Source organism: Caloenas nicobarica, chromosome 2, assembly GCF_036013445.1.
Source record: "Caloenas nicobarica isolate bCalNic1 chromosome 2, bCalNic1.hap1, whole genome shotgun sequence".
Classification (NCBI taxonomy): domain Eukaryota; kingdom Metazoa; phylum Chordata; class Aves; order Columbiformes; family Columbidae; genus Caloenas; species Caloenas nicobarica.
The window spans coordinates 27,934,839-27,962,393 of record NC_088246.1 but is presented as its reverse complement, the minus strand read 5'-3'; the positions used below and the strand labels follow the sequence as shown (position 1 = coordinate 27,962,393).

General features: G+C 36.7%; 1 protein-coding gene across 3 annotated transcripts in view; it reads left to right on the top strand.

Annotated features, from left to right (window-relative positions):
- The first annotated feature begins 4,145 nt into the window (after positions 1 to 4,145).
- The window catches only part of COL28A1 (collagen type XXVIII alpha 1 chain), a 58,623-nt gene continuing 35,213 nt past the window's right edge, over positions 4,146 to 27,555 (top strand). Inside the window, exons 1-13 of one of the 3 annotated variants that reach the window (XM_065629095.1) lie at positions 4,146 to 4,202; positions 6,624 to 6,663; positions 7,602 to 7,761; positions 8,316 to 8,875; positions 10,392 to 10,412; positions 11,009 to 11,065; positions 12,306 to 12,359; positions 12,879 to 12,920; positions 13,611 to 13,637; positions 14,818 to 14,862; positions 17,519 to 17,563; positions 19,626 to 19,679; positions 26,485 to 26,553. In XM_065629095.1, coding sequence (XP_065485167.1) covers positions 7,641 to 7,761; positions 8,316 to 8,875; positions 10,392 to 10,412; positions 11,009 to 11,065; positions 12,306 to 12,359; positions 12,879 to 12,920; positions 13,611 to 13,637; positions 14,818 to 14,862; positions 17,519 to 17,563; positions 19,626 to 19,679; positions 26,485 to 26,553 — 1,095 coding nt within the window. In that variant the 5' untranslated portion in view covers positions 4,146 to 4,202; positions 6,624 to 6,663; positions 7,602 to 7,640. Of the gene's footprint in view, positions 4,203 to 6,467; positions 6,664 to 7,601; positions 7,762 to 8,315; positions 8,876 to 10,391; positions 10,413 to 11,008; positions 11,066 to 12,305; positions 12,360 to 12,878; positions 12,921 to 13,610; positions 13,638 to 14,817; positions 14,863 to 17,518; positions 17,564 to 19,625; positions 19,680 to 26,484; positions 26,554 to 27,555 lie in introns of those variants that run through there. The other 2 variants (XM_065629096.1, XM_065629094.1) reach the window with 2 other exon arrangements.

Sequence of the window (27,555 nt, the reverse complement as noted above, 5' to 3'; positions counted from 1 at the left end):
ATTCTAAATTCAGATTTTTGTGGTTTCATTCTGGTTTTGGTTGGTTAGTTTTTGTTTTGTTTGTTTGGGGTTTTGGCGTTGTTGTTTGTTCATTTTTATGGTGGTGGGGTAGATGACAAGGTGAGCCTGGTCCAAAAGAGGACTGTGGAATTTCAGGAGCCAGATTGCCAAGAAGTAGAGTAAATCTGTTTTGTACAGGTTACTGTTTTAATCCTATTCTATATTAATCCTGTTCTATTTTCTTACAATTGAAAGTAATAATTTACCTTAAGACTAATGAGGCACATTTCTAAGGCCAGTATTACATGTGTTCCAAAGTGACACAACAAGACTGTCATTTGAATTCTCTGAAAACCCAGAACTGTACTTCTGCAGATCCTACTACTTTGCTGATGATTTCACTGATGACCTTCAGCTTTCATTGGCTTTGTAGCACTCAGAAGAGCCATATATTGGGTACTGGCACTCTCAATCTGAGTATCTAAAAGAGAGGAATGTGTGAAATTAGTATTTATTTTCTCAGGATCAGATAGGAACTAAGGAGTAAAACCAATTCTTCCACGAGATATCCTCCCTCCTTGAAGTATTGTATCTTAGCCTTTAATGTTTTAGTCTTTAGCTTCTGCCTTCTGTGGGACAAATATTTTGCCCAGACAGGAGTCTCATTTACTATCCGTCCTGATTAAATGCTGAATGAGTGAGGCGGTATGAAATACTGTCATTATGCATTATCACATCAGTACACCAGAGGGCAGGATTTAGATAGCATAAATATTTTTATAGTTTTCATGAATTGAATGCAGCAGCTAAATGATCTTTTCGATATGTTTATTGTAATCTGATTTTCAAAAGGCATACAATCATGCATTTACTTACATATTGTATGAATAACAATGGCACTGAATTAAGATATATCTAGTAATAGGAACAGTGTTTTTAAAAAACTGTTTAAAATATGTGCTTTAAATGCATCCATTAGCTATGTCTTCTAGCCAGAAAAAAATCTACCATTCTTTACAGTAACTATTGTCATTCTTATTGAGTGAAGAGCATACTGGGGAAAAAAAAAGTGAATTTAGGGTAGTCAGTTTTGTTCAATATAGTCAACCAAACTGATCCAAAGTGTAAGTCCTTTGACATATTACATTCATGTACTATAGAACGGTCACCTTCTTTCATACTTTTTTAGATCTGGATCACATTCTCATTCACTTACAACTCTTTAAGCTTAAGAATCATTAATTTACTTTCTCTGTCTTTATACAGAAGCTCTTTGTCAGCTCTCTCTGTTTCTTTTTATTTCTTCTTTACAATTTTTGAGTTGCAGTAACAAGAATAGCAGGAAGTTTTCAAGGATAGGTATTGTACCAGGAAAGCAAGCTGATACATTATTTTTTCCAATAGAGTAGGTGATTTAGCATGAATGCAGGAACTGCAGGCCTATTAACTCAAAATTCAATAGCGGCATGAATTTTACATATCAAACTTTGTATTGCAGACCAGAGCTTTAGTATGGTCACATAATGAGTACATTTAGAGAGATTCAATAGTCCTGGGAGCTGGATGCACTGAGCATCCGATGCAGAGCTGGTGGTGCAGAGCAGCCATTGAAACAGTCCTGTACTAAACAGCTCAGCAAGAAGTATTAGTAGTGTTAAAAACAGCACTGTAAATCTGAAGGCTTTACTTCCATCAAATTTGATTTCTAAGTGAATATAAACCTATGAAACTGAATACTGGCAAGACTAGTGGAAAAAAAAAAAACCACCAAAACAAGAAACAAAACCAAACCAACCAAACAAACAAAACCCCAAACCAGCAACAACAAAGACAAAAAATCCCCACAACAAACAAAAAAACCACAGGCACAAAAAACCCCAAACCAAAAAACAACAACCCCCCCACACACACATACAAAAAAAACCAAAACCACAAAACACTAACGCTGTGAATTGTACATCTACAATCCTGTAACAGAACTGTCAATATCCACATTGTATAATACTTCCAAAACACAATAAGCAGCAAAGAAGAGCTTAGGCTGTTTCCAGAAACCAATTACACGCAATATGTAACAGATCTACAGATTTTCTAGCCAGAGAAGTACAAACAAACTTGACCCCATTGCTGTCTGAATACTGGATGTTTGTGAGAACTACCAGGTTATATGGGTATTTGACCAGTCAGAGATTGTTATGTCTAAAAATCATAAATGTTTAACATTTTCTGACCACTGCCAGGTGACAGCCATTTTTGTAGGTCCAAAAAAAAGTGAGAAATCTTTGAACACAGCTGGAAATCCATTCACTCACTTCTGTTTTGGCACATAGTGCAGATAAACCCTGATGACTGCTGGAAAAAGTATTTTCCATAGCTGACAGTCTGTATCTGGGTGGACAGGCTGTATACAAGTCTCGATCTAAGCATGCATAAGAGGAAGAATAAGCATGCAAACAGTATGAGTGATGCATTTGAATAATTTGTTGCTAATGAAATGCTTAATCATCACTGTTGTGGCTGATCCAACAGATGCTGCATGGTGCCACTACTTATCGTTTATATATAGCATTAACAGATATTTAGTGTAAAATATCATGTTCCATTGAAACTCTTCAGTCTCAGCTTGTATAACGAAGGCAAGATTTATTTAATGAAGACAATTAAGCTGAACGGAGGTGACACAGTCTTGTCTGTCATCTGAGAAGTTTCTAGGAAGGAGGCCTTTCAGTTGCAGGCTGCAGCTGCTGGGACAGCTGATCCTTCCTCGCTTGTGCTGGGTAAAGACTGTAGGTGGTGGTGACATGCATGATCTTTTTCTAGTAGCAACATGTTCCTGCAGTACGTTTCATGTCAACAGAGCATGAACAGACTGACAGTTCCATGCAGGAATGGTCCTGGGTACAATCATCTGGCAGGCGAACAGCTCTCCCGTGCAACCAGATTAGCGTTATTGCCATCTTTGCGAAGGGCTGAGACCTCACCGAGTTACTTGGTGTGTGTTGTCTCACTCTTGAATTAAGTTGAAGTTACATATGCTGTTGTAACTTGAGGCTTACAGCACACATGAATAGATGATGGGTGTTTGCAAAGGTGTGATTTCTAGCTGAATGTCTTTCTAAAAAGGGATCTACCCTTGGAGAAGCAGAAAGGGGGTAATTAAGGAAGTGTTTGGTCTATCAATAGAGGAGACTTTGCTCCCAGGCTGGATGAAAGGTGCTTCTGCTAACCTGAATGAGGGCAGAGACTTTTTTATGCTCACTGGCCACTGATGTACTATTATTTTTCCCCATGTTCTTTCCCCTTCACCAAAATTTGAATGAAATCAGCAGGAAATATACTCTACTTACTTAAAAGCTCCTAGCCAGCATATTCCATTGCTGTTCTTTAAACATTAAATAAAGGGCAAAGCAGGCATGATTTCTGTACAGGGGAACTGAAAAAAGACAGGAAAGTGTAATTATCTACACCATTTTATAATGGCAATGGTTTGTGAAATACCACTTGCTTCAGTGTCTGTGGCCAGGGAGATCAAACAATGCAATAACTGTCCAATTTAGGAGAAACTCTGGCCTAGAAGACATTCAACTACATCACTATTAGACTCTGTAACTGTACCAAAAATAAAAAAATGAGGATTTGATTAGTGAAGTTTAAGTAATTCATTATTTTTCCTTGTATTTTTTCATGCTGCAGAATTTGAAGGTAATCTGAATTTTAGAATGTTGCTCTCCTCTGTGGGTTGTTTCTTTCCATCCCTGCTCATGACTGTTTCAGCTTCCTTCAAGAAGAATATAACATTTTTATCCAGATTTATTAAATGTGCCTTCCAGTACATCAAGTTGTTTGATAAAGAGTGAAACTAAGACTGGTTTTCTTTGGCTTCTACATCCCCTACACTCCCAGCCATACAACAGTAACCTCAGGTTTCCCAATATTTCTATTTATTGCAATGCACCCAGCTACTCCAGTGTTTGGAGTCCTCTTTTGCGGTACTTCTGATCCCCTCCCATGTTACATAAGTTTCTTTTTTTTTCATTCCCCTTCCCTGTCCTCACTGCTCCCACCACCCCTACCAGCCACCCACATATTTCCCCTCTGTTCTGGCCAGAGTTGGTGAATGATGTGCCTGGTTTGCAGCCTTGGGCTCTGATTACCAAGTTCATGAGTTCATCTGGACTGAGCAGCCAGCGGACGAAACTCAAGTAAGGGCTGACCTCTCTTTGCCGTGTTTGTGTGTGTCAGGGGGTGGTGGTGGTAGGTGCCACCAAGTGTCGCATTCACTGCGTGGCTCCTGTTTCTTATTAAAGGTGCACAAACTTAGTATTTCTCTTTTAAATCCAGTAGAAAGTAGCCAACAAAGTCAAAGGCTGACTGAATGACGTGCACTTAAGTTAGAAAAAAGGCTCTCAGGATTCTGCAGGAGGGAAAAAAGTTTTCCCCACCTTGTTTAATCTGCCATGCGGAAAATATCCCCCATTAATTTTAACAGATTTGGTTTTATTTGAGTAGCTGATAGACTGCTGCAGGTGTAGTTCAGTGGATTTATAATCACAGAAGGCTGCCCTCTGCTACTTGTGTGCTTCTAGAAGCCCTTCTTGTTGCCTTAGGCTTAGGGAATCATTAAATGGCTTTAATATTTTTTCATTTTGCATTTTTAATTTAGCATATGAAACAACATCAATGTCAATATTTTGATTTATAGTTATTATTTTTTCTTTATGTTTCCCTGTTTTCCCCGTAATAAAATCTGGTTGGTAGCAAATCATCAGGTTTTTAAATGAAATTTCTTGATAAGGAGACCGGGAATTCTCTGAGATGAAGTACTTGCACTCTACCATGTTGTGCTCTAACAGCTTTCTAAAGGACTTGCTGTGAAAGGGCTGTGCTTGATGCAGAATAAACAGTTGTGCTTTAGCATTTTTTTGAAGGCTGAATGTTTTCAAGAAGAACATACCAATGGCAATTGATAAGCATAGTAGTCACTCTGTTTCTGCTAAATAACCGAATTAAATCTGCAATATCAAAATAAAAGTTTAGAAATTCTATATTCTCTGCCTTTTCCTTTTCATCTTTCAGATACACTCTTCCTACAAAACTAAAAAAGCAGAAATTACTTACAGAGGAGGCGAAGCCTCAGCTTTCACATTTTTCTTGATAAGATGACAATTCCTAAGCTTTGCGCACTACTTTCCGTGCTGGAAATGTCTTCTGTGTAATGAGAGATATTCACTTCACAGCGAAACTTCCATTGGATGCTGGAACAAAAAGAGCACACACAGTCTTTGGGATTATAAATACAAAAAAGCCATGAATAGGTAACATTACTGTCCTATAGAATTAGATGCTGAGCCTGTTTTTGGTGTATACATTTTAAAAGTAGTGTCCCAGGCATAAGCTACCAAGGTGATCTCAAGTCTAGAAAATCTATCTTGAGAAAAGTTAAGGGGTAAAACCTACATGGCGTTAGGCAGATTTTTTTAAAGCTATTTAGTACAGTTGGATGGTTAGTAAACAACTCTTTATACGTTTTCAGTCCTATGTTTTTGATGAAAGATTGGACCTCTGCCAAAAAATCTGCTTCAGTCAAAACCATCTTTTTACAGTGTGTTTTTGAAATGCGTGATTTATTCGTAATTGCTTTAATCTATAACAGAAACATTTCAATGCTTAATCACTTAGCAGTCCAGAGACGCGATTCACCCCAGCAATGTAGCCCGAATCCTCCGTTCTGCAGCACCGTGCGAAGGAGCCCTCCCTTCTGTCCTGCCACCAAGGTGCCGAGGGACGTCTTGCCTGGTAGCAATGCCCGTCCAGAGCCTGGGCACTTGTCGTCCACACAAAACTCCCTCGAGGCATGTTGTGATTCCTTGGGACTCACCATTTTCATACTTTCTCTCACCCTGATTTTTTACTTAACGCTGCGACAAAACAATTTTACTCTGGAGCCTGCCATTAGATAAAGCAAATATAATTTGCATGCAGCACGCTGAGAGCTACATAAATGACAGCTCCATTTAGATATCCTGTCTGTTTCTGACCCCTCAGAGGATTTAAAAAGCAGAAAGAATTTCTGAGGAAAACCGCTCAGGAAGACTTTTTTTTTTTTAAGTTGTCTTTTATTATTGTAATTGCTAATGCAATCGCCACCTTTGAGACATGCTCATGGTCCTGGAAGACTCAGCAACCATCAGGTCAGAATTCAGTTCTAGCCTACGAATGATAACGTATCAGTCTCAAATCTCTGATCTAGCCAGTGCTGCAACATTAACATGGACAAACTGAAAGTGTGGCTGGCAAAGTGATGAGTAAAGGCACAAACTGTCTAAAGTGAGTTTTTTGATGTAAAAGTTCACTTATTTAAAATGGGAAAACATTTCTTCTCCCAGACTGACACTGTCCCTTTAATAAAATGGCTTGGTCTCCCTCTCAGTCCTGGCTTAGTGCCTAACGATCTTATTTTAAACTTTGGCCAACTGAGCAGCAATAATGGACTATAAAGGATCTAGATGCAAGGTAGAGCTATTTACAAGTGATTAAGCTATATATTTATAGATTGGTTTATTTTTTGTAAACAAAACCTATTTTCCAGTATGACCTACTGGACATATTTTCAACACTGACAGGTTATTCAATCCAGAATTTGCTTTTTGAATGCCTTCAAAGGTAAGAGACTTAGTTATTTTCTCTCTCTGTTTTTAAAAGACTACATCGATGGTTTCTGTATCTGTAACTGCTTGATGGATTTGAGGATTTAGGAAGGATGTTTAAATTCAATATATTGTCTTTGTTATGAATGATATTTAAAATGAATTATTGTAAACTGCAGCAATATTTTGTAAATCAATTTAAATGGAGGTCAGTTTTCTCTGGAAACCTGTTGACTTACTGGCTTAAATGTTGTAATGTTCATTTTATTAGTATATATTGTCATTATAACAGAATATTTTCTTTATGGAAAATATTGCACACATTCTGTTACAGCCATGTAACATTAATAATACATTCATGTATTGAATTTCATTACTAAGCCATTGTTTCTTAGAAGAATAAGTTGTTCATACTGATGCTCCAGACTTGGGTAATATATCTGCATCCCAAAACACCCAGATCTCTGTTTATTCCTAACAATTAGGGATTTCTAGAAACAAACTGTATTCTATGCTTTCTATAATATTTCTGGTAATTTAATATAATTAGTTTAATAGCAAAGTATGTTAATAACAATATGTGTTAGCAACAATTTCTTTTACCCTTCTCTGATAGATGTTCAAATGACAGCTAAAGATAGCACTGGCCTTTTTTATGAAAGAAAAGGGAGCACTGTGTTTGTTCTACCCATATTTCTTCTCTAATAAACCAGGTTCTAATATACATATGAGCTACAACTGGGATTGTACTGGCTGCTCTGCTTAAATCACCTACCCAGTGACTATTTACAATTGGTTTTTATACGTTGTCTCTAGAATTGTGGTTCCCACAAATGTGTATTCTGTATGTAAAGTATCTGTATCTGTATGTGTAGTGTAATATTTGCATCTACTAATGAAGTATAATATTTGCATTTATTAATGAAGTATTCACAGGTGGTTTTATACTTTTAGCAGGAAGAAAAAGTCGTCTGATTTGGGATCAAAGTCACTATGTGGAAAAAACATTCTTTCTTTTGCTTTTTACTTCTGGCTGTGGCAACAAACCAGATAGTATATGGGCAAAACAGAAAGAAAGGAAAGAATTCTTATTCTCTCGTGCAAAAAGATGAAGGTAAAACAATTTTCTTAAAGTTTCTGATTGACCATGTTGTGTGTCTCCACATATTTCGTGATAGTTAGCTAGTAATTGACAACTTACGTATGCATTTATAAAATGTGATTTATTTTGATTATCAGGCCTGGAATATACTGTGTTGACATTTACTTGGTCGTGAACTCCAGTTTGACCTATGATTTTCATTGACACATGTACTTCTTTTAAGATAAATGCTAAGGAGCCAAATTTTTAGTTTGAAATTGCATGAGGAATATTTTGTATACAAAATCAACTAAAATGCTAAAACGATCCCATCAAGACCTAATTTGAAAGTTCTTGTCTGTAGACTGTATTTAATAATACCGGTATGAATCAAAGTTATTTAAATTTAGTTACTTGACTACAGTAGAATTTATTGGCATTTAGAGTGAAATTTATCCTTTACTGGGAAGACAGAGGAATCCTTGGGGAAATTATCTGAGGACTGGGATTGTTGCAGAGAATTATCTGAAATCTGTGGTACAGGTGTGCCCGTCATTCATAGATTTAACTTTCTTGTTTCATTACAGGTGATACATGTCTTGTTGATATAATCTTTATCTTGGACAGTTCAGAAAGTGCCAAAAATCAATTGTTTGATTTACAGAAGAATTTTGTTCAGAACTTAACTGACAGCATTTTCCAGATGAAGCCGGTTAAGTCTCAGAAGTATAATGTCAGACTAGCAAGTATGCAGTTCAGCAGCACAGTCAGCATTGATCATCCCTTTACATCCTGGAAAAATGTGCAGAATTTTAAAGAGAAAATCAGGTCTCTGGGCTTTATTGGTCATGGCACCTACTCCTATTATGCAATTTCCAATGCTACTCAGCTGTTTAAAACTGAAAGTCGCAAGAGAAGTGTGAAAGTAGCTTTTTTGATGACTGATGGCGTGGATCATCCAAACAGCCCTAATGTCCAGGGTATAGCCACAGCAGCTAGGAGTCTTGGAATACATTTATTTACCATTGGCCTTTCTAAGAAAAATGTCCAAGAAGAAAAGTTGCGTTTGATATCTGGTGATTCATCCTCTAAACATGTCTTATGCCTGGATGATGAGAACCTGCTGGTTGATGTAGCATTGGAGCTGGTAAGTCATGCTGATGTTAAGCTTGTCACCCATCTATCCATGACAGATTTCATTTAACTTTCATAGGTAAGTCATGAAGGCAGCACAGAGGTTTGCAGGTGAACCAGGGCTGGAGCCAGCCTCAGGTTTGGAAGTTCAGAAAGGTTGTGAAGATCATGTGGGACATCTGCAAGAGCTGAGCTCCAGCACTGGTAGTGGAGAAGATCAGTAACTATGGGCTTAAGAATCAACTTCAAGAAATTCTACTGAAGCCAATGGAATTTTTTTTAATTGACTTGAGTGAAATTGGGGTTCCAAAGTACTGTAAATCTGCCACTGTACTTATAAACTAAGGGCACTTAGCTCCCCACCTTTCTAGTGCAGCGTAAGGCACATATAAGAAAAGGTATGGAGTACTGCTTAATTAATTTCTTAATTCAGAGTAGACAAAAGTGTTGCTGTGAGAGAGATGTCAGCTGGATTTGACCTTTCTCGCTTCTGAGCAATAATGTGCAAAGTGTTGGGGCAACCTAGGAAGTGTTTGGGGTTTAAAATCCTAGAAAACATTTTAAGTAAGAGAAGACTTTGCAAATAATAAATTAAGACAATTTGGACAGAAATGATTCTTAGAAAATGCAATAGCTTTAATTAGGGAGTAGTCCATACAGAATTTATGTAATATTTTTGTAGTCTCGTAAAGGTGGCAAAAAACTAATTTGGAAAATTTAAAATCAGAAACGGAACCTTGCTAGTTTATATGTATAAAAATAAATAATTATGTTGTGGAACTAAGCACATGGCTAGAGATCTCACAGATACAGTAGGTGAAAGGCATTTCTGAAAGAATTATTGTTGTCACAAGTCTGTGGTTTGTACCTGTGAAGGTATATATTTACAAAAAAAAAAAAAAAAAATTTCCTGAGATCTCATGGCACGATGCTGTCGTGAGGAATGCGGTGCATGTCGCCGCTACATCAGGAGTCAGGACACAAGGAGTTTCCGCCTCCCAGCCGCTCTCCAAGGAGTTGTGTGCTTGGACAGTAAAAGCTCAGCTGTGCTCATCACTGATGGAGGGACAGGGTATTTCTCAGCTCACAGAGTGTCTCTGAGTGTATGATAATATTTTAGAAGGTAACTTATTTTCATAGATAAGGGTCATAAAATCATGGAGTCGTTCCCCTGTATATTATGTTAGAAAGACCTTCCATAGGAAGGCCTTTTGTTAGGAAGTCTTCTCATATTCCCCTTGTTAGCATTGTTCCTTAATATTGTCTATTTAGCTGTACCATTACATCTCATTTTTTTTCCTGATCATTATGGGTCGCATGAAGCAATCCCCTATTCCTACCAGAGAGCCTTTTTTCATATGAGTAGGTCCACAGACTGGTTTTTACCACTGTGAGGAAGGGATGAAGGATGAAGATATTGAGATTCTTTACTACTGACCTTGCAAATTCTGTAAACTAGAGAAGAAAAATGGTTAAATTAGTACTCTGTTAAATCTATCTGAAAATAATATTTTTTCTTTTATTTTCAGGAAGCCTTGGTTCAGAAACAGGTAGGTTTTGGAATTTTTTATATTCTGATTACTCTTATTCATACTAGATCCCCTGATGTCAGCTACTTCTATAGTGCAACAATACTCCAGGATTAATCAACAATCCTTCCCTGAGTTGACTTTCATCCATTTCTTCCATCCCTTTTCCTGAGAAATCTGTGACTTCTGTTCATTAGCGGATATTATCAACAGTAAGACATAAAGAAATCTTCCTACCAGAGTGGAATAGGACTAGTACAAAACATGCAAGTTCATTAATGGTCTCAATAGAAAACAATAGCAATGTCGAAATTGTCCAAAAATTATGTAAGATTTCATGATACTATAGACTATGTATATGCTATGTTAAACATTTGTAGTTACAATAGTAATAGATTTGGTTTTGTTAGAAATAAATCAACAACTGATTTTGACTGGGCCATACAGGAGTGTAATTTTGATTACATAAGAAAAATATACATTGGAAGATCATTTATTTTCAGTTATTCCTCTTTTATGTTCTCTAGTCTGTGGCTGGGCAAAACCAGAGTTTATGCTTTAAAAGTTTGAAACAGTACATTTGAAAAATGTTCTTAATGTTTCTATTAAACTTTTAGTGTATGCGGAAGAACTGTGTGTGTGAAAAGGGAGCAAAAGGAGACAAAGGTGATTCTGTAAGTATGCGTTCATTTGAAAAGCCTCAAGAATTTGGATTTTAATAATTGAGATCATATTGTAACTGGCTACTGTGTCTCTAAAAAGCAAGACATTAGCTGTGCACGTACCGCAAAAAAGAACTGTATCATAGCATATTACTGTGAAAGGCCACTGTTTTAAGAGCTCAGAAGAAAATCTATCCATAATCACATACTATCTTGGAAATATATTTATATTACAGGGTAATAAAACACTATGGATAAATAGGTAAATGATTTTGAAGCACAAATCAAAAAGTTATTCTTGAATCTTGCAACAGGGAAGGAAAGGTTCATTAGGCAAAGGTTTAATTCCACCAGCACGTTTTATTTGTGTAAGGGATAAAGGTTGAAAAGATTGAGGTTGATGGCATACAGGAAGAAAGGTCTAAAATTCCCTTGCGACACCAACACGTAACCATTTCTTGGCTCTTGTAAATAAGAGAGAAGTGGGAGTTCAGATGGTGTGTGATCTCTTTGATCCCTTTTGTATCTTTAATATCTCCCACAGAGGCAGCCAAGGTACATACAGAGGTTTTTGCCTTTCTCCCTAGACACTAAGCAACACGTCAACCATGTGTGTAGCTGGTTATGAGCAGCAGGGCCTATTGTCCAGTTCCTTGGCTCTGGTTAAGGTGCATCTGGAAATAAATACACTGCTTCCAATTAAAAATTTAAGATCCAAGAGTTTTAATTTATTTTATCGAAAAGAAAGAGATGTAGCCTATTATAATAGGGGTTTTTTATATATACACATATACATTAAGCTTTCTAGTCCCCACCTTCATGATCCTCCAAACAAGAATAATGGTGTAACCATTTTTTATTCCGGGGCTGCTGAATATTGACACTAAGCTGTTCTATGCACAGGAGTTTTTTAAGTCAGAGAAGATCAGATAGTGGGGGGTAACTTTGAAAAATGGGAGGAGGAACTGCGTATGTTTTTTGTGATACCTTCCTGGTTAGATTTTCAAATGCTCTATAGAAAATGTGTTTATCCTTGAATATTGATTAAAAAAACCTCACAGATACCTTATACCATATATATATGTATATATTTAGCTAGGTAAAAGTAGTGTCACACGTGCCATACCTGAATCAGTGTGGGTTTCTACCTAAGCTTATTCCAGAATGATTTTGGCCTGTCACCCAGATATAGTCTTAGAGAAACTAGAGAATTTTATCCTCACAATGGTACTATTTTCCTACTTTGTTTCAGGGCAGTGCTGGTAACAGAGGGGAAAAAGGTGAGCCAGGACCAAAAGGAAACAAGGTAAAGTGGATTTAAAAAAATAAAGTAAATTTCTATCTAGTTTTATTCAAATCATAGAAGTGAATATACCAAAGGAAAAGGATATTAAAATATTATTTAAAAGATCAAATTTTGCTACGAGAGGTGTATAGTTAGCTGCTTTAGAAGTCAGAAAAATTTGAAACTAAACTGCTACCGTGTCAACACTGCCTATTATTCTAACTTTTCTCTGACAGCAGAGGTCTCTGAATCTAGCTGAAGGCTCTCTAAGCTCCACAGAGCTTTCTAACAGTACACAAATCTCTTGAGCAGTGTGATTTGCTCTCATGACTAAGATTTCAGTCATCTAATAACAGTGGTTGAGTTTTTCTACATTAATGTTAAGGAATTGTGTGTCCTTGATTGCAGAAGGAAGAAATGTAGATGTTCGTAAAGAAGAAAAGTGACTTCTGCTCCTTAAACAGTGTTCTTAGTTTTGCTGTAATGGTGATAAATAAAAAAGCAATACATATTTCAGTTGTATTCCTTTGCTTCCAATAGGGCGATGCTCAAAAAGGAGATCATGGAGAAAAAGGTGAAGAGGTATGTGACTACTGCAGTACTAACTCACATTGGATCTTTTCAGATTATCTTCCAGATCCTGATTCACAGTTTAGTTCCACTGAACTGTCTGCTTTATTCAATTATTTAGAGCACGAAAACTAAGTTCTGGTTTAGAGAAGCATCTATACTGAGATAAATAGTCTAATTACATGCTTAAATATAGAGGTGGGATGCTACTGACAAAAGGAACTTTTGAAGCTACATGACTTTTTATTGATTTGCATTAGACTTATCCCAAAGATAGAACTGAAAATGTCATCACTAAAAACATCTAGATAGTCCTCCAATGGCTTCTGACATCTAATTTCTCAGCTTGAATTCTTGTTGATTCGCAGTAGAAAGGTTAGCACTACCTCATGCATAAGGTAAATCCAGTTTAAAAGTCCTGTTTAAGTGGTAGCATATATCTGCCAAGAGGCTGGCAATCTAAGTGGCATATTTACAGCTAAAGTTATGAGGAAAAAAGACACATCTAAATTTCAAGAGAATTATATATCTCCAGACATAAAATATCTCCAGAGAGATATTTTATTGTTGTGAATAGTTAAACTTCTGAAACGTAATTCTTTACTGTTGTGGGTTTGTTTTGTTTTTCTACTTAAATTAGCAGTATGTTATACCTTTGCTTTCTCTTTTATGATTTTTTTTGTTTGTTTAATTTTTGAACAGGGAGCTCCTGGCTACAAGGGAGACAAGGTAAATTTTTATAGAATAGAAGTAGTCTGAAAACAGATTGTTATTGTTGACAGTGTATGTGAAACAATGGAAAGAAGAGCCTGTTTTGTCTTTTTGTCATGAGACCTCCTAATGCAATACCTCGAAGTAAATTCATTGTTTATGTAAATACTTGCAGACTGACTTGTTGGAATTAAAACAAACAACCAAACAAAAAACCCTAACCAACCAACCAACCAAAACCACAAACAAACAAAGCCAGAAAATGTAATCTAAATATAAAAAGAAAAATGTCAAAGACCAGAAGTAAAGCTGCTGAAAGCAAAAAAGAAAGTTGAGGGTTGAATAAGAGGTTAAGTAGAAAGAATGTGATTTTTTTTTACCACAAACACAAATAGATGCGGCAGCCATTAGCTTTTAAAATCTTTCCACAAGGAATTTTACTTTTAAGCTAATTCTAAATTGCAAGGGCTAATGCTTGATCAAAAAAAAAAAAAGCCTCCAGGTAGGCTCTCCAAGAAGCAAAAAAAATGATACACTTCACTGTTGTGCAAGATTCTAGAGCCAAAATTTACGTTGCAAATTGTCATAGCCAGAATAGAAACAGAGATAATCCCATTTTGACTTTGCTTGGTTTGAACACTTGTCTCCCTACAAGGATTGTTAATAAAAGCAGTGCCTCTCTGAATCTTAGTATTCATTAGAAAAATGCTTCAGTCAATTTTATGGAAACATTTCATGGAAATGGGAAAAGTAGACTCAGAAGTCTACTTTTTATATGTGTATTGATATGCTAAATCATCAGTGGAACACATTAGTAATTCTCTTCATTCCATTTGTACAATCTCACAACTGTTGTTCAGAAAAATCTCAGACATCACATTGGTGAAATCAGAACATAGAGAAGATCTCTGGAGGCAGCACAGCAAACTTGAAAAATACAGCAAAACTTATGAAATGCTAAATGTGTTATCCTCTTACGAGGTAGACTGGAAATTTTGTAGGCATTCTTAGATACAAAAAGTACCTATCTTGAGTAGAGCAGACCATGTCTTTTACAGACTATATCTAATGATGCCACTCTCAGGCTCTCAGGATCTACTAAACCTGTTGTGCTACTGGACTGCTTGCATAGTCTTTAACGTATTTAGTGTAATCAAAACATCTTGTTTAGCTGTTAACCTTTTGATTTCTTATAAAGGGTGAAAGAGGAGAATGTGGACCCCCAGGAATAAAAGGGGAAAGAGTAAGTATAATTTTTATTTGAACTGTTTCATGTTGATGGAGATACTAGAAAATCATGTAACATATTAATAAACATAACTTGTAAAGATTATTGTAAATTTGGAACATCTTGTAATTCCCTGGTAGCAGAGATACATTCACACTAGAAATACGACTCGTAGAAACTGAACCCACAGTTCACCATTTTCCTTTTCCATTTTGCAGAAGAAACGTAGTCACTTACCTAAAAGAAAAGCTGTCCTGACCAAAGCAAATCCCTTCTTACAAAGGACTGTGAGCGTGTTACAGAGTTCACCAGATTTTTTTCCTTAAAATGTTAATTTTAATTCAAGTGTATAAAGTTACATTGCAATAGAGGCAGGTTCTTACACAACCTGAACAACTTTCAGGTCTCCCAGCCCATCTGTGTTGAAACACATTGACATTTCTATCTAGTCCTCCTCTTCTTTTAACCTGAAATACGGAAGTGATACAAGTTAATATAGATTTTTACCTGCTTTTTACACTCTGAAAGATGGAAGGATAATGTACTCCTGAGTGAGGTAATCATGTGTCTTGAGTTCATATGAGCAGTTTTGTATGAGTACTGCAAACCACTGATTTATAGTTAGAGTTCTTAAGTATTACCAACTAGATTGCAATTGATCATTCTATTAGAGGACTTTTCTTCAGTTTTAACATCTGTATTATACTTACCTTTATCAAAGACCAACGTGAAAAGTTTGAGGTTCCTGGAACCTGTTACTTAATGATGAATTTCAGGTGGGAATTAGGAAATATTCAAAGTAGCAGTATTTGTCGCAAAGAAAAAAGGGCACTACACTATAACAAAAATCTAAAGGCTGATTATATCTTGTGAGATGCTACGGTTCAAAAAGGCAGCAAGTGAGTCAGAAAAGTCTGAAATATCCATGAGAAAGGAGAAAGAGTTGCATCTGTCAGAGGAATAAAGGAAGATCATAACTTCTTTGTCCAGGCAATACGTGAGAAATAGCACAAGGTTATGTGAAATGTCTACTAAGATAAAAGGAAACTGTTCAGAAGCTGGCAAAGAACATAATCAAAGCAGCCAAGAAATCTGGATGTAGAAAACATATGCCAGGGATGCCGGAAATTTGCTTGTTGAGGACAGTGATGAAAAAAAAGTTTGACATCTGCAGAGAATCAGAGATTATAATGGATTATGGACTTCAAGAACTTAGTGAAGAAGTGAAAATTACAGGCACTTCCAGAATTCCCAGCTTCACATTTATGAATACAGAAGATAGAACAATTTTTTTTTTTTATTTTTTTTTTTTTTTTTTGTAAATGAAAGTTTTCTATGCTGGGCAAATTCATCAGATATGGAACATACACAGCCAAATGTAAATTCAATATTCTGAGGTGGACCTTTAGCTGCAGTGATGGGTATTGAAGCATAATGGGCAGTACTGTTGTCTGGTTTGAAAATGTCCCATTTTTCCACTGCCACTTTCCAATCTCACTTATCAGGCTGACTTCAGCAGCGGTTTTGATGCTGTGAATCTGAGTTTCTTCAAAAGCTAATCAGGCTTGAAATTCAGAAAGTTTGTGTTCAGCTTCGAAATCAAAACTGACTTCAGTTATATTTGTGTTTTCTACCAAAAGTGGCTATGACTGCATATTATCAGCATATTGATGTTTGTGCCATCCCTTGCTTGTGTAGTATTGTAAATGGGCTAGAACTGAGTGGGCTTGTCTGCTCTCTCTGGTGGCTGGTGCTTGGCCTGGAACCAAATGCCAGGCAGTAGAGAATAGCTTAAAAATTCTGAATCTGAATCTGTAGGGGAAGACAATAGATGGGGTGTGGCTGCCTAGGTGTCACTGCTAAATTGGTCAAGGCACCTAGAGGTTCAAAATGTGACACTTGCCTTGAAAAACGCAGCGGTCTGCCGGTGCCTCTGTGCATGGAGATGTTGCTAATTAAAAGAGAAGAAAGGGAAAGAAAAGACCAGTAAACTATTTGCTGAAAGCTGTTTTTGCTTTAGAAGTAAATTATAACTGAGTATTGAGTCAACTGGAAGTGAAATCCCATAGAATATGCGTTCTGGGGACTGAATTAAAAACAACGCAGTAGAAAGATTCGTGAATAATCTACAGTGGTGGCAACTGGTAAGAACTCATTAAATAGAGAAAGGACAGCTAATGGAATAAAAAATATGGCATTTTACTTTTTTGGATATGTTTTTTAATATCTTTTGTAAACTATTAGTGTGATTCTCTGTATTACTGATGGAGTAGCAGTTTGAGTTAGTGTTACAAAGCTACCTGCAACTATTCTGGTGGAAGCACTGCAGCATTTTTTTTTTTTAATTCTGTATCTACTATACTTGTTGAAATTGAATTTAAAGACCTGTAGCAAATAACAACTAGTTAATCAAACAGCTAAGATGTTAAGTGGCCATCCACAATGTTTGTTATATATGAAAAGTATTTTAACAAAATATTGAGGATGGAAGGTAACAGGCGATTACTGAATACAGAATGAGAACAGCAGTAGCCTGGAGAGAGAATAGACTCCCTAGAAAATGCTTGAACAGAGATACGAGTCATTACATGTACACTGTGGTTTTCAATACTTTAAAGCAAAAAATTGCAATTTCCTATTAATCTGATAATTGAATATTATTTTTCCTCAGGGCTTGGAAGGTCCTTTCGGCCCCAGGGGACCTCGAGGACCTCAGGTAAGGAAACTAAAAGCTACCAAATAAAAAGAAAACACTCCGTATTCTGTAAGTTTCTTCTACATACAACTTGTCATCTCTGTGGAGAGCAGCATGTTTGGTGCATGAGGCACTAAGACAGCAGAATCTGGCAATCTTTGCCTTTTGGAAATAATTTTCAAAGAAAAAATCTTCACTGCTGCTGCTTAATGCTACTCAGAGGTGTTTGGCCCACTTGGGTTCTCCAACTACAGATCTCTTCTCTACTCCCTTAGAGTATAATCATGCACTGCCACGCTCCTACTGCTAAATGCCTCTTATATGACATGGCAGCATCCACCTGTACCTTGGAAAGCTGTACACAGGCCTCCTGAAATATAAGGCAGCCAAAGAGACTGAAATTTGTCGGAGAGACTAAAATCTGCAGTAATTATTAAAAACCCTGAGAAATGAGTCAGAGAAAGTCTCAATGCTATTAGGAGCAGAGATTGTTACCACTCTCAGATCACTGATCAGTTATTTGTTATCGATGCAGGAGTCCCTGTTGTCCTCTTCGCTCTTTGCAGTTGCTGAAAAGGGTTATTGCTGTCTTTGTGTTTCTTATACCTGTGTAATTTCCATTAAAAATCTGTACTAGACATGTAAAAAGAGCTGCTGTATGGACTAGAGATCTCAAGAAGTTATACCAGTAGTCTCCTAGTAGATCCATGAGTGATGTGAAATGATGACGACCAGCACTTGCTCATTCACTTCTCTACTGAGCCTGTTTCTGGGTTGTGTGAAAGAAAATTAATAGGAGCATAACAGGGTAATGGAAATTTATTGCATGGTATTGAGATTTGAAAATTTAGTCCTAAATGCCACTTTTAATGTTTTTGAATTATGCTTTTTGCTTTCCTTTTGCTTGGCAATGGCCATGCAATAATGTCACAAACGTACTAATTTATTATTTTATGCTCCAGTAATTCTGTTTGTCTGGCAAGCAGTTAGTAAGGATGTGATCGGTGCCCCAAAAGATTACACTTATTTGTTCTTGTTTATTAAAAACTGGAAACACATGGAGTCTAAGAGATTTTTGGCCAATTTTGGGAGGAATTAATGAGACAAATCAGATCACCAGCATTTCCCTACATGAATTCAACTCGCCATGCAGTATAGGTTCAGTTTTGCAATCTCTGTAAAAAAACAGCTGCTGTTGCAAGTCAAGCCATCTCTAAATTCTTGTACAATGACATAACTTGATTATTTTAAGGCAAAATCTTTTTTTTTTCTTTTCATATGAAGCATACTCCTACATTATCCCAGTTTTGAGCTTAATGTTACAGATCATTATACAGTAAAATGGTCCACATTCAGTTTAGGTTTGAAAGGCTCATTACAAATAAAATCCTAACTGTTCGAGAACAGAAACAGATGAATGTACCACTATAGAAGAGGACTAATCAATCAATGGTTACAAGGATTTACTGTAACTCTGAGCTGTGAGAACTAAGTACCATGAGAACTACAACATGCTTAATGAATAAAAGGAAGATAGCATGCAATGAGCTTGACAATGATTTATCTTATGTATTCATATTAAAGATTATATTATGTATTTCTATTAGTACATCCCGCCTCAAGCACATTGCCATTTTACTGCTGGGATATTTGTTCATCTCACATCACGATCACAATTTTCTCATGGGGAAGAATAGCTTGCAAAAATATCATTTTTCGAAGTCTCTTTTGGAAATGCTTTTCAAGTATGAAGAGATTTTAAAGAAATACTCTGTTTCTTTATATGGCACTGAAATACTAACAGAACACAGTTTGCTTGTTTTGAAACAAAGAAAACTGCAAGATTCCTTTTAGTAAATAGTACTCAATTCAAAAGTAAGATACCGTTTCTGCCAGCACTGGTTATTGAATATTTACAGTATTCAATGTGTTGGGCACTTCATGGGCTATGACTGACAATATTCTTGTCCTTTAGAGCTTAGCATTGTGCTATGTTTTACTGTACCCTGTTCAGGCTAAATTAAAAAGAAACTTTACATGCATCTTCAAAGGCAACTCATTCTGTACTTTGACTTTTGTGTAGGGTATCAGTGGACCTCCAGGTGAGCCAGGCCCGAAAGGCATTCAGGGGCGCAAGGTAAGATGAAGTTGTGTATGTGTAGAGGGTATTTATATAGGGAGAGAGGATGCAGAAACTTTGTGTAGAATCTAGTCTACAGTGCTTTTTCCTCAGTCATTCTTTGTTAGTGGTGTCCTTTGCACAGCAATAACGTACATCGCCTCGTGGTGCACCATGGTGTTGTTGCATTATGAAGCCTTTGTGTCATTAGCACATGCAGCTGGTTCTGCATCTGGGTCTCCAAGCCCAGCCATCAGAGCTTGGGAGAGCATTTTGTAGGGTCCTAGTAGGGTGCTACCAAGGACCTGTCTAGAGCCACAGCTCTTAGGTTGGAATTTAAGTCACCTGAATATGTGTCTTAGCTTCTGTCATCACTTGGGAAGCTTTTTCTAGAAAGTTTCTGACTAAATTACCTTGTGTTTAAAGATTTTAAGTAATTCTAGGTAGTGGTTATAAAATCTTTAGATTGAGTTTTTAAAGTAATTTTTAATCGTTTGTATACTGTAAAAACTCAAGACAACTTTGAAATTGCTGGAGCTGTAAGATTTGATGGCAATGCCTTATTTATATTTAAAATAGATCATTTAGAGTTAATGACTACAGCTTGTCAATCCAAAACAGTTGGATAGAGTATCTGATTAATTTAGGCAGTCTTCTGGTTTGCAGACCTTTGGGAAATTGCTTTGTGTGAATACAGTTGTCTTGTCCATGGGACAGCTATTAAAGTCACTCTTCAGAACAGAAAGATCTTTCATGATTCTGTGATTCTATGTATCTGTTTGAAAATGTATAAGTTTATGGCAAAGACTTTCTACCGTGGGTTTATTAATAGCCAGGGTAATACAATGCCATATCAAAATTATACGACGCAACTAAATTCATACAAAGCAATATGCCAAAGATGCAATATTTAAACACTCGTGTTTTGTTTCTTAGGCAACAATTTCATTTGAAGATTCACAGAAAAAAACTGTAAATATGGGAAATGTTTATGGTAAAAAGTTTGGAATACTGGCACCCATCATGATTTTCCTCTTCCTGACAAATGCTTTTTCATACTTCTTATTTCTTCATCTTCTCAACGAAATGCTTGATTAGGAAAGCTGCTACAGAATATTTCAGTAGTTGGGAAATAAAGAGGATGATGGGTCTGAAAGAAGCTATTCATACATGTGGCGGAAAAAACATGGGTCTCTTTAACTTCAGCACAGCAAACGACAGTAATTTTTTAATCTGTCATTTCACACTGATGAGTCCAAGCTAGTACTACCAGATACTTTTATTATACACTAAACCATATTTGTTGAATGTTGTTTGTCCTCCTGTCAGTCTCTTCACACACTTTCATGTCTATAAAATACATGGAGCTCTCTCTAGAATTCATCTGCCTCCACATAATATTCATGGTCTCCTGTTACACTTCAGCTTCAGATTTTCGGTATGAATAAGAAAGTAAGTTCTCTCTTTTCTCCTCTTCCAACTCTGCAACCTGCTGTTTTTCTCCTCTTCCAACTCTGCAACCTGCTGTTTAAAGCCTGTAGTTGAGAATTTTCCAGGCTCAGGCATCTATCATAACAAAAATACTGCCAGCCAAGTTTAATTAATATGCTTAGGTAATTATACTTAAGGAGTATAGCAGAAACATATGTATGTTTGGAGGGTATCTCTTGTCCACACCTAGCACCAAAGCTAACCTTTGGCATTTTGAATCTTATTTGACATGAGTGAAAAATTTTTTAATGATCAGTACAGATAATCAGTGGTTGTTTACATCTTAATAAACACCCATTCAGCTAGTAAAGGTCAAGGTCTTTTTTGGTTCAGACACATAGCAGTCTTTCCAGTATCTTTTGTCCTTACAGAAGGATTATTCAATTGCTCTTATAAAATTAGTTTTCATGACACATAGTACAATATCTTTGAAAAGTGGCAGTTATTTATAAGTGCCTTTGACAAAATAAATACGTCTGTTCTTAGTGCAGTTCCTTATACCCGTGGCCTTTTCGTGCTGATACTTTCTGCTTTTTGAGCTGAACTAGTGATTTCACTCCGGTTTAGCAGAGCTAAAGGCAGTTGTGTGCTGTTAGTAGTGACATGACATAACACAGAATACCACCTCTGAGCACTTTTATTTATTGTTAAAAGAGTAGACATTATTTCGTCTGTTTTCATTAATTTATTAAAAAAAGCTTAACTAATATTTATTTCCAAAAAACCCACAGCAGTGAGTTCTATACAATAGCACCAGTGAGGTTCCATGAGAGTGTTTATATTCATGGTAGTTTCGAAAATGTGTTTGTTAGTGAGGGGAATAATAGTGACTATTTGCAAAATTCAGTGGATGATTTACAAACAGAATGATATGGTCACAGATTGTAAAACTGGGGCATAAAACCAGGAAGTGAACACACAATCATAGAATCATTTTGTTTGGAAGAAACCCTTCAGATCATCAAGTCCAAGCATAACCTAAATCTAGTATGACCTGTGTTCCACTCGTAAAGAAGTGATGAACAGAGAGAGTACTTATGGTTATAATTTCAGAGGTGACACTGGGTTTGTTTGTTTAAACTCAGAGACCAGCTGCTAGAAATAAAGCACACATTTCTAGAAACCATGACATATTCATGGAAAGACAGAAAACAACACATTCTTAAAAGCCACTGCTATAGTAAGAGCTTCTGTGGAAAATTTCCTATGCATAGTAAGATTCTGAATTAGAGTCTAAAGTCATATGAACAGATGTGTTTTCAGACTTTCAAGGAAACAGTTAAGTTTGAATGTGGGTATTCAAAGCAGTTATTCCCATAAAAACATCTTCAGATAATCCCATGAAAAATCTGTCATTGCATATTTCCCTGAAAATATGTCCTGGAATGAACTGCTAAGCGATGCTGCTGCTTCTCTGATGACTTACAAATTCTTTCCTTACTTATGTGGCCAGCTACATCTTTCCTAGGAGACTGAAAAATCCAGCTTCTCTATAAAGAAGTTCTTAGGTGCCTCAACTAGCTTAGAAATACAAAATATCAATAATGTCTGTTAAAAAATCTATATCTACTTGTGTTGTTGTTGCCAATGTTTACTTCAAAGACAAAATCATTATATTTGAAGATTATTTTTTACCATAGCTTAATCATTATTGCATTATAGACTGAAGTACAGAGTCTTTGTGTTCCTTACAGTATGTATATGCTTTCTTAAAAGTAAATAAATTATTTACGGTGGCACTACCTGGTACTCATAACATAACAAACTATTTTGGGGAGCTAGACTGTTATGTTCCAAGCTTAAAATGGTACAGTTTTAATATGTAAAAATATTAAGCTCAGATCAAGTGTAATTTTCCTTCCCATTACTCTAGCTGATATTAAATGCCACCTGAAGAAAAATCCCAATAGGAAGAGAAAAATAATTTGAGCAAAGTGTTAGACAAAGAAAATATTTACAAAGAAGCTACTCTGAAAAGATGGCTTTTCCTTCTATGTGTGGAGATAATGACATTATTGACAGCACTTTATGGTTTAAATAAATTCCACATTACCTGTAGCTCTAAGATCATACAAGATAAAAGCCAGGCTTACTAACAGGCATATGAAGTTTGAAATATAGAGTCTTTAAAATAGCTTGAAGAGTTTAAGCTTCCAAGTTTTGCATGTTTTCTGGTAGAAGGCGGGGTTTCTTTCTCCATTACTATTCAGGCATCCTCTGCTGTCAGTGAGTAAGCATTCGACAAAATAAAACTTTCATACTACCATGCAGGCTTTTTATCAGAAGGGATATTTATGCTGCCTACACCCATACCTACTGGTACAGCTGCTGTGAGGTGGATTACAGGAACTGGAACTGGAAAGAAAACTGTGTAATGTTTTTATCATGGTTTAAAAAAAAAAAAAGAGCTTTGGGAAAAAAACATTATCTTTATAGAACTCCCATCTGCATTCAAGGCAGCAAATGTATTAGCATAGCTCTATTGTGAGGGTGAACTTGCAAAGGAGAGAATGATTTGTGGTAGGAAATATCTCTCAAAGTCACTGTGCTTGGGAAGTTCTGTCAGGGGCTGTCAGAAATAAATACAAAACACAGCATCTGTTTGGATGACAGGACAAAAAATTTGGAAGACACTTTCCAAACACAACAAAGGGCCTTGCTTTATTGTTTCAGCTGAGAGATGAGCTTGTATTTGTTAAACACCATTTTTCAGAATGGAACAAGTTCCTACACCATTTCAGAGGTTTAGTTTTGACAAAAATAGAGCCAATGTGCTTAGTGGTGTTTCCTGTGCCCAGAGTAGCCTCCTTACACATAATGGTGCCGCATGCTGCTGAATTGGGTTTTTTTATTTTTATCTGATAGATTTTTTTGTTTTAATATTTTCTCAACTTTGCCCATCTTTTGCATTCATTCTCTGGTGGGTGCTAATACATCATGGCACAACAGATGTTCCAGGCTGCCTTCTCCATGAAACAAATGAGGGCTGTGAATTTGAACAGCTAATATTTAGCACGACACCTGACCTTACAGCAGCCTGTGCCTATTTCTTTCTCACTGGGGCACCTCATCCTTGAAGTGGGCAAGTCCATCCCTAACCAGACTGTGTCCAGGCTCTGAAGCTACGTGGAGCTGTATCTGTTATCGAGTGTATCAGTATCAAGCTACTGAAGGCAGACTTGGTGGTGAGCTAAGGGAGCCTATAGGCTGAAAGGCAAAGTTTCTTGGACACCAGGCTGGTGTGCTTGGCTTAGCGTTCTTCCAAAGCCCACGCTTTTTGCATCTTGACCAACTTTGCAAGAAGCACAATGGTGGGTAAAAGCAGCAGAAGTATCTCTGTCCTTGAGGGAATGACTATGCATGGAAATTTGCTCTCAAAGCTTTCTACTGAAGCCTTAATATGACAGTTTTACTTGTATATCTCCCGTGGGGATGACTTTGCCCTGGAAGCAGAGCACGCCACGGGGCTGGGTGTGTGCAGCTACAGCACTCTGGCTTTGCTGGCACCGTTCTGCCGCCGCACTTCTATTACACATACTGATGCACAACCAGAAGCTGAACTTCCATTGATGCTTAGAGGCTTGTGACCTGTTAGCATGCATGAAATTCAGAACCCTAAATTACTGCCACTGGAAATTAAATGGAGGCTTCTAAGTCACTAAAACCCTTCTGAAAATGTTCAGTTTAGTATATATTATTTTCTAAAGAAATAGTATAAAACATTTCCTTGCATATTTCCCCTACATCTTGTTTAAACAGAATCAGCTGTTGACTTAAAGGACAACAGTACTTAAAATAGAGTTTGTAAAGAGAATTAAAGCGAGACAAGTACGAGCTTTGGTTATATTATTCTTGGCCTTCCCTAAATTTCCCGCTGATGGGAAGCACTTAATAAAAATAGGGTTTGATCAGCTGATTTTAAAAGGACCGTTTGTTCAGTCCCAAATTAATCCCATGGAGGAAGTGGAAGTCTAGAATATGGGCCATTTGAGGAATTGTTGTTGTTGTTGTTTGATCAGTTTCGAAACAAACACAGGAGAAAAAAATGGCTATGAACAAAAAGGGTCAATTTCTAATTGGCTTTATATCAGTAAAAATGTTATCATTTATGATAATGTGGGTACATGTCAACCAAGTTTTGACTCTGGCCCAAAGGCTTCATGAAAATATTATTAGGAAATCCAAACAATAATTTCTACCTAGGATGTATTCTTTAGTTTGGGAACAGCTACATGACAGAATCCACATCAAAGCAACACCAATGTTGCTAATATGCTGTCAGTGCGCTATGTGGAGATACATGTACAATTCTGCTGAGTTATACCAGCTTTCTCTGATTTTTCTCTGCCTTTTAAGACTTCTCTCCTCATGATGCTGTATTGATTTACCAGATTATGAAGGTGTGCTATAAAATCTTGTATTTTAAATAAGAATCAAATTTCGTAGCTGCTCTTCAAATTACCTTATTGCCCTGTAATTGAATGAAGACTGGGCATCAAGTTCCGCTTTATTCTAGGTTTAAAGTTGCAGTAGTAGCACTCCAAGTGCATAGTTATCAGAAATTAAGCTTCAAGGAAAATCTGTTCATTTATTTTGACTGTATATTTCCATTCCTGCATCTTAGCTTCATTCTTTGGCAGATTAGAAACCAATGATTTCTGGAGAAATCTCTGGCTTTGAAGTAATTTTTTATACTTCCATTGACCTCTTAAGTGCAAAAATCTCATTGAAAGGTTTCAGAACACAGCATATAAAAATTTTCAGTATATACAAAATTTCAAGACCCAAATAGGAATACCTCCCCAGAAAATAAACACATTTTGATAAAAAGTGTTCTTAATACTCATGTGGCTACATTGGCTTTGTTAGAAACGTACTAGACATGGCAGAGAATTAGGAGCTGCAAAGACAGCAGTAGGAACATGATATGCAGTTGCTGCTATGGGAAAAACCTTGAATCCAATATTTAAAGCATAAACACTGCTTAATTCCCAAATGTCCATTTTTTCTAGCAAGAAAAAAAGCTGAGGAAGCACCACATGGTTGGATAAAGTCAAGACCGAAAATATGACAAAGAACAAATATATTTTTTATCTTTCCCAATGTGTATGAGAGAATGGTTTTGTAACATTATTATCTATGCCAGCAACTTGTATAGCCAGGATATTGACCCTGCTCTTAATCTAAACATTTAGCTTTAAGACAGACTTTTAAAAAAACCTTTTAAAACATGTTTCTATAGGCCTAAATGAGGCTATGGAAAGACACTCTGGGGGACTTTGATTAAGGTTCCATTTGCATTCATAGTTTCTTTCAATTTTTTTTCCTTCAGGGAGAGCAAGGCCCTTCAGGTCCTTATGGTCCTCCAGGACTCCCTGGCATTGGAGAGCCAGGACCCAAGGTAACTCTCAGTAACACGTCTGTTAAAGTGCTAACTATGTGCAGTCATTTTTTGGATGGAAGTTCTCACCTGCTGCTTTTTCAAACTCGAATGCTTATAACCTAAATGTAAAATTGATACAATATTGATAAGATTTTGTACTTGCATAGGATGGAAATAGCAGACCTCCCTTTCCAGCACCTGTAAGTTTTTATCATGATCCCATTGACACAATAAGTCAAAAATAATACCATTTAAATGGGATTTAAATATGTGAGTTCATTTTCAAGCACTAGTAGATGCTTGCTCTGATGAGTAGACTGTACTTCAAGGCATAGAAATACATCTCAATCACTGTGACATACAGTGAAGTCAAGATTATTATTAATATTTCTTCACTACGGAAATGATATTCTTATAGGTTATAGAATGCTCTCTCTCATGTAGCCTTTAATTCCTCCATTTTATTTTGTTGCAAAGGACTGCAAAGTGGAATCCAGTCTTGCTGCTTTGGATAAATCATATCTGCCTATGCCGGCCAGCCAAATCTCCTCTTGGAAAACTTCAAAAGCATCCACATAGGAAACATGGCTACTTAGTTTATGAGAGTTTTATCAGAGACCTACAGCTCAGATGCAAACAAGGAATCTAAATTGGGCAGAACTAGTTCTCACCCAAGTTATTCTGCCTGATGAGTCTTTAGTCTTGCTTTATGCCATTTTTTTCCCTATTTTTTGGAGCCAAGTGCCAGTGTCTAAAATGCCTGCACTTTTTTGGTTTACTGCTCTGATTTCTGCATTCATTGAACTCCTGCATATTTTCTGTGCAGTGAGGTGGACCCCAGGAGATGCAGAGGGATTATATAGGTCAGAAACTAGCGACTGGCCATTTCAAAGGAGCTCCACTGGGTCATTCCAAAAGGGAACATAGTTTATGGAGAAGGAATGTCATCCCTAGTCTCTGTGCTATTCTGAGGAGAGATAAAAACCCTCTGTGCTCTTATCCTTGAAGAGCATAGTTCTC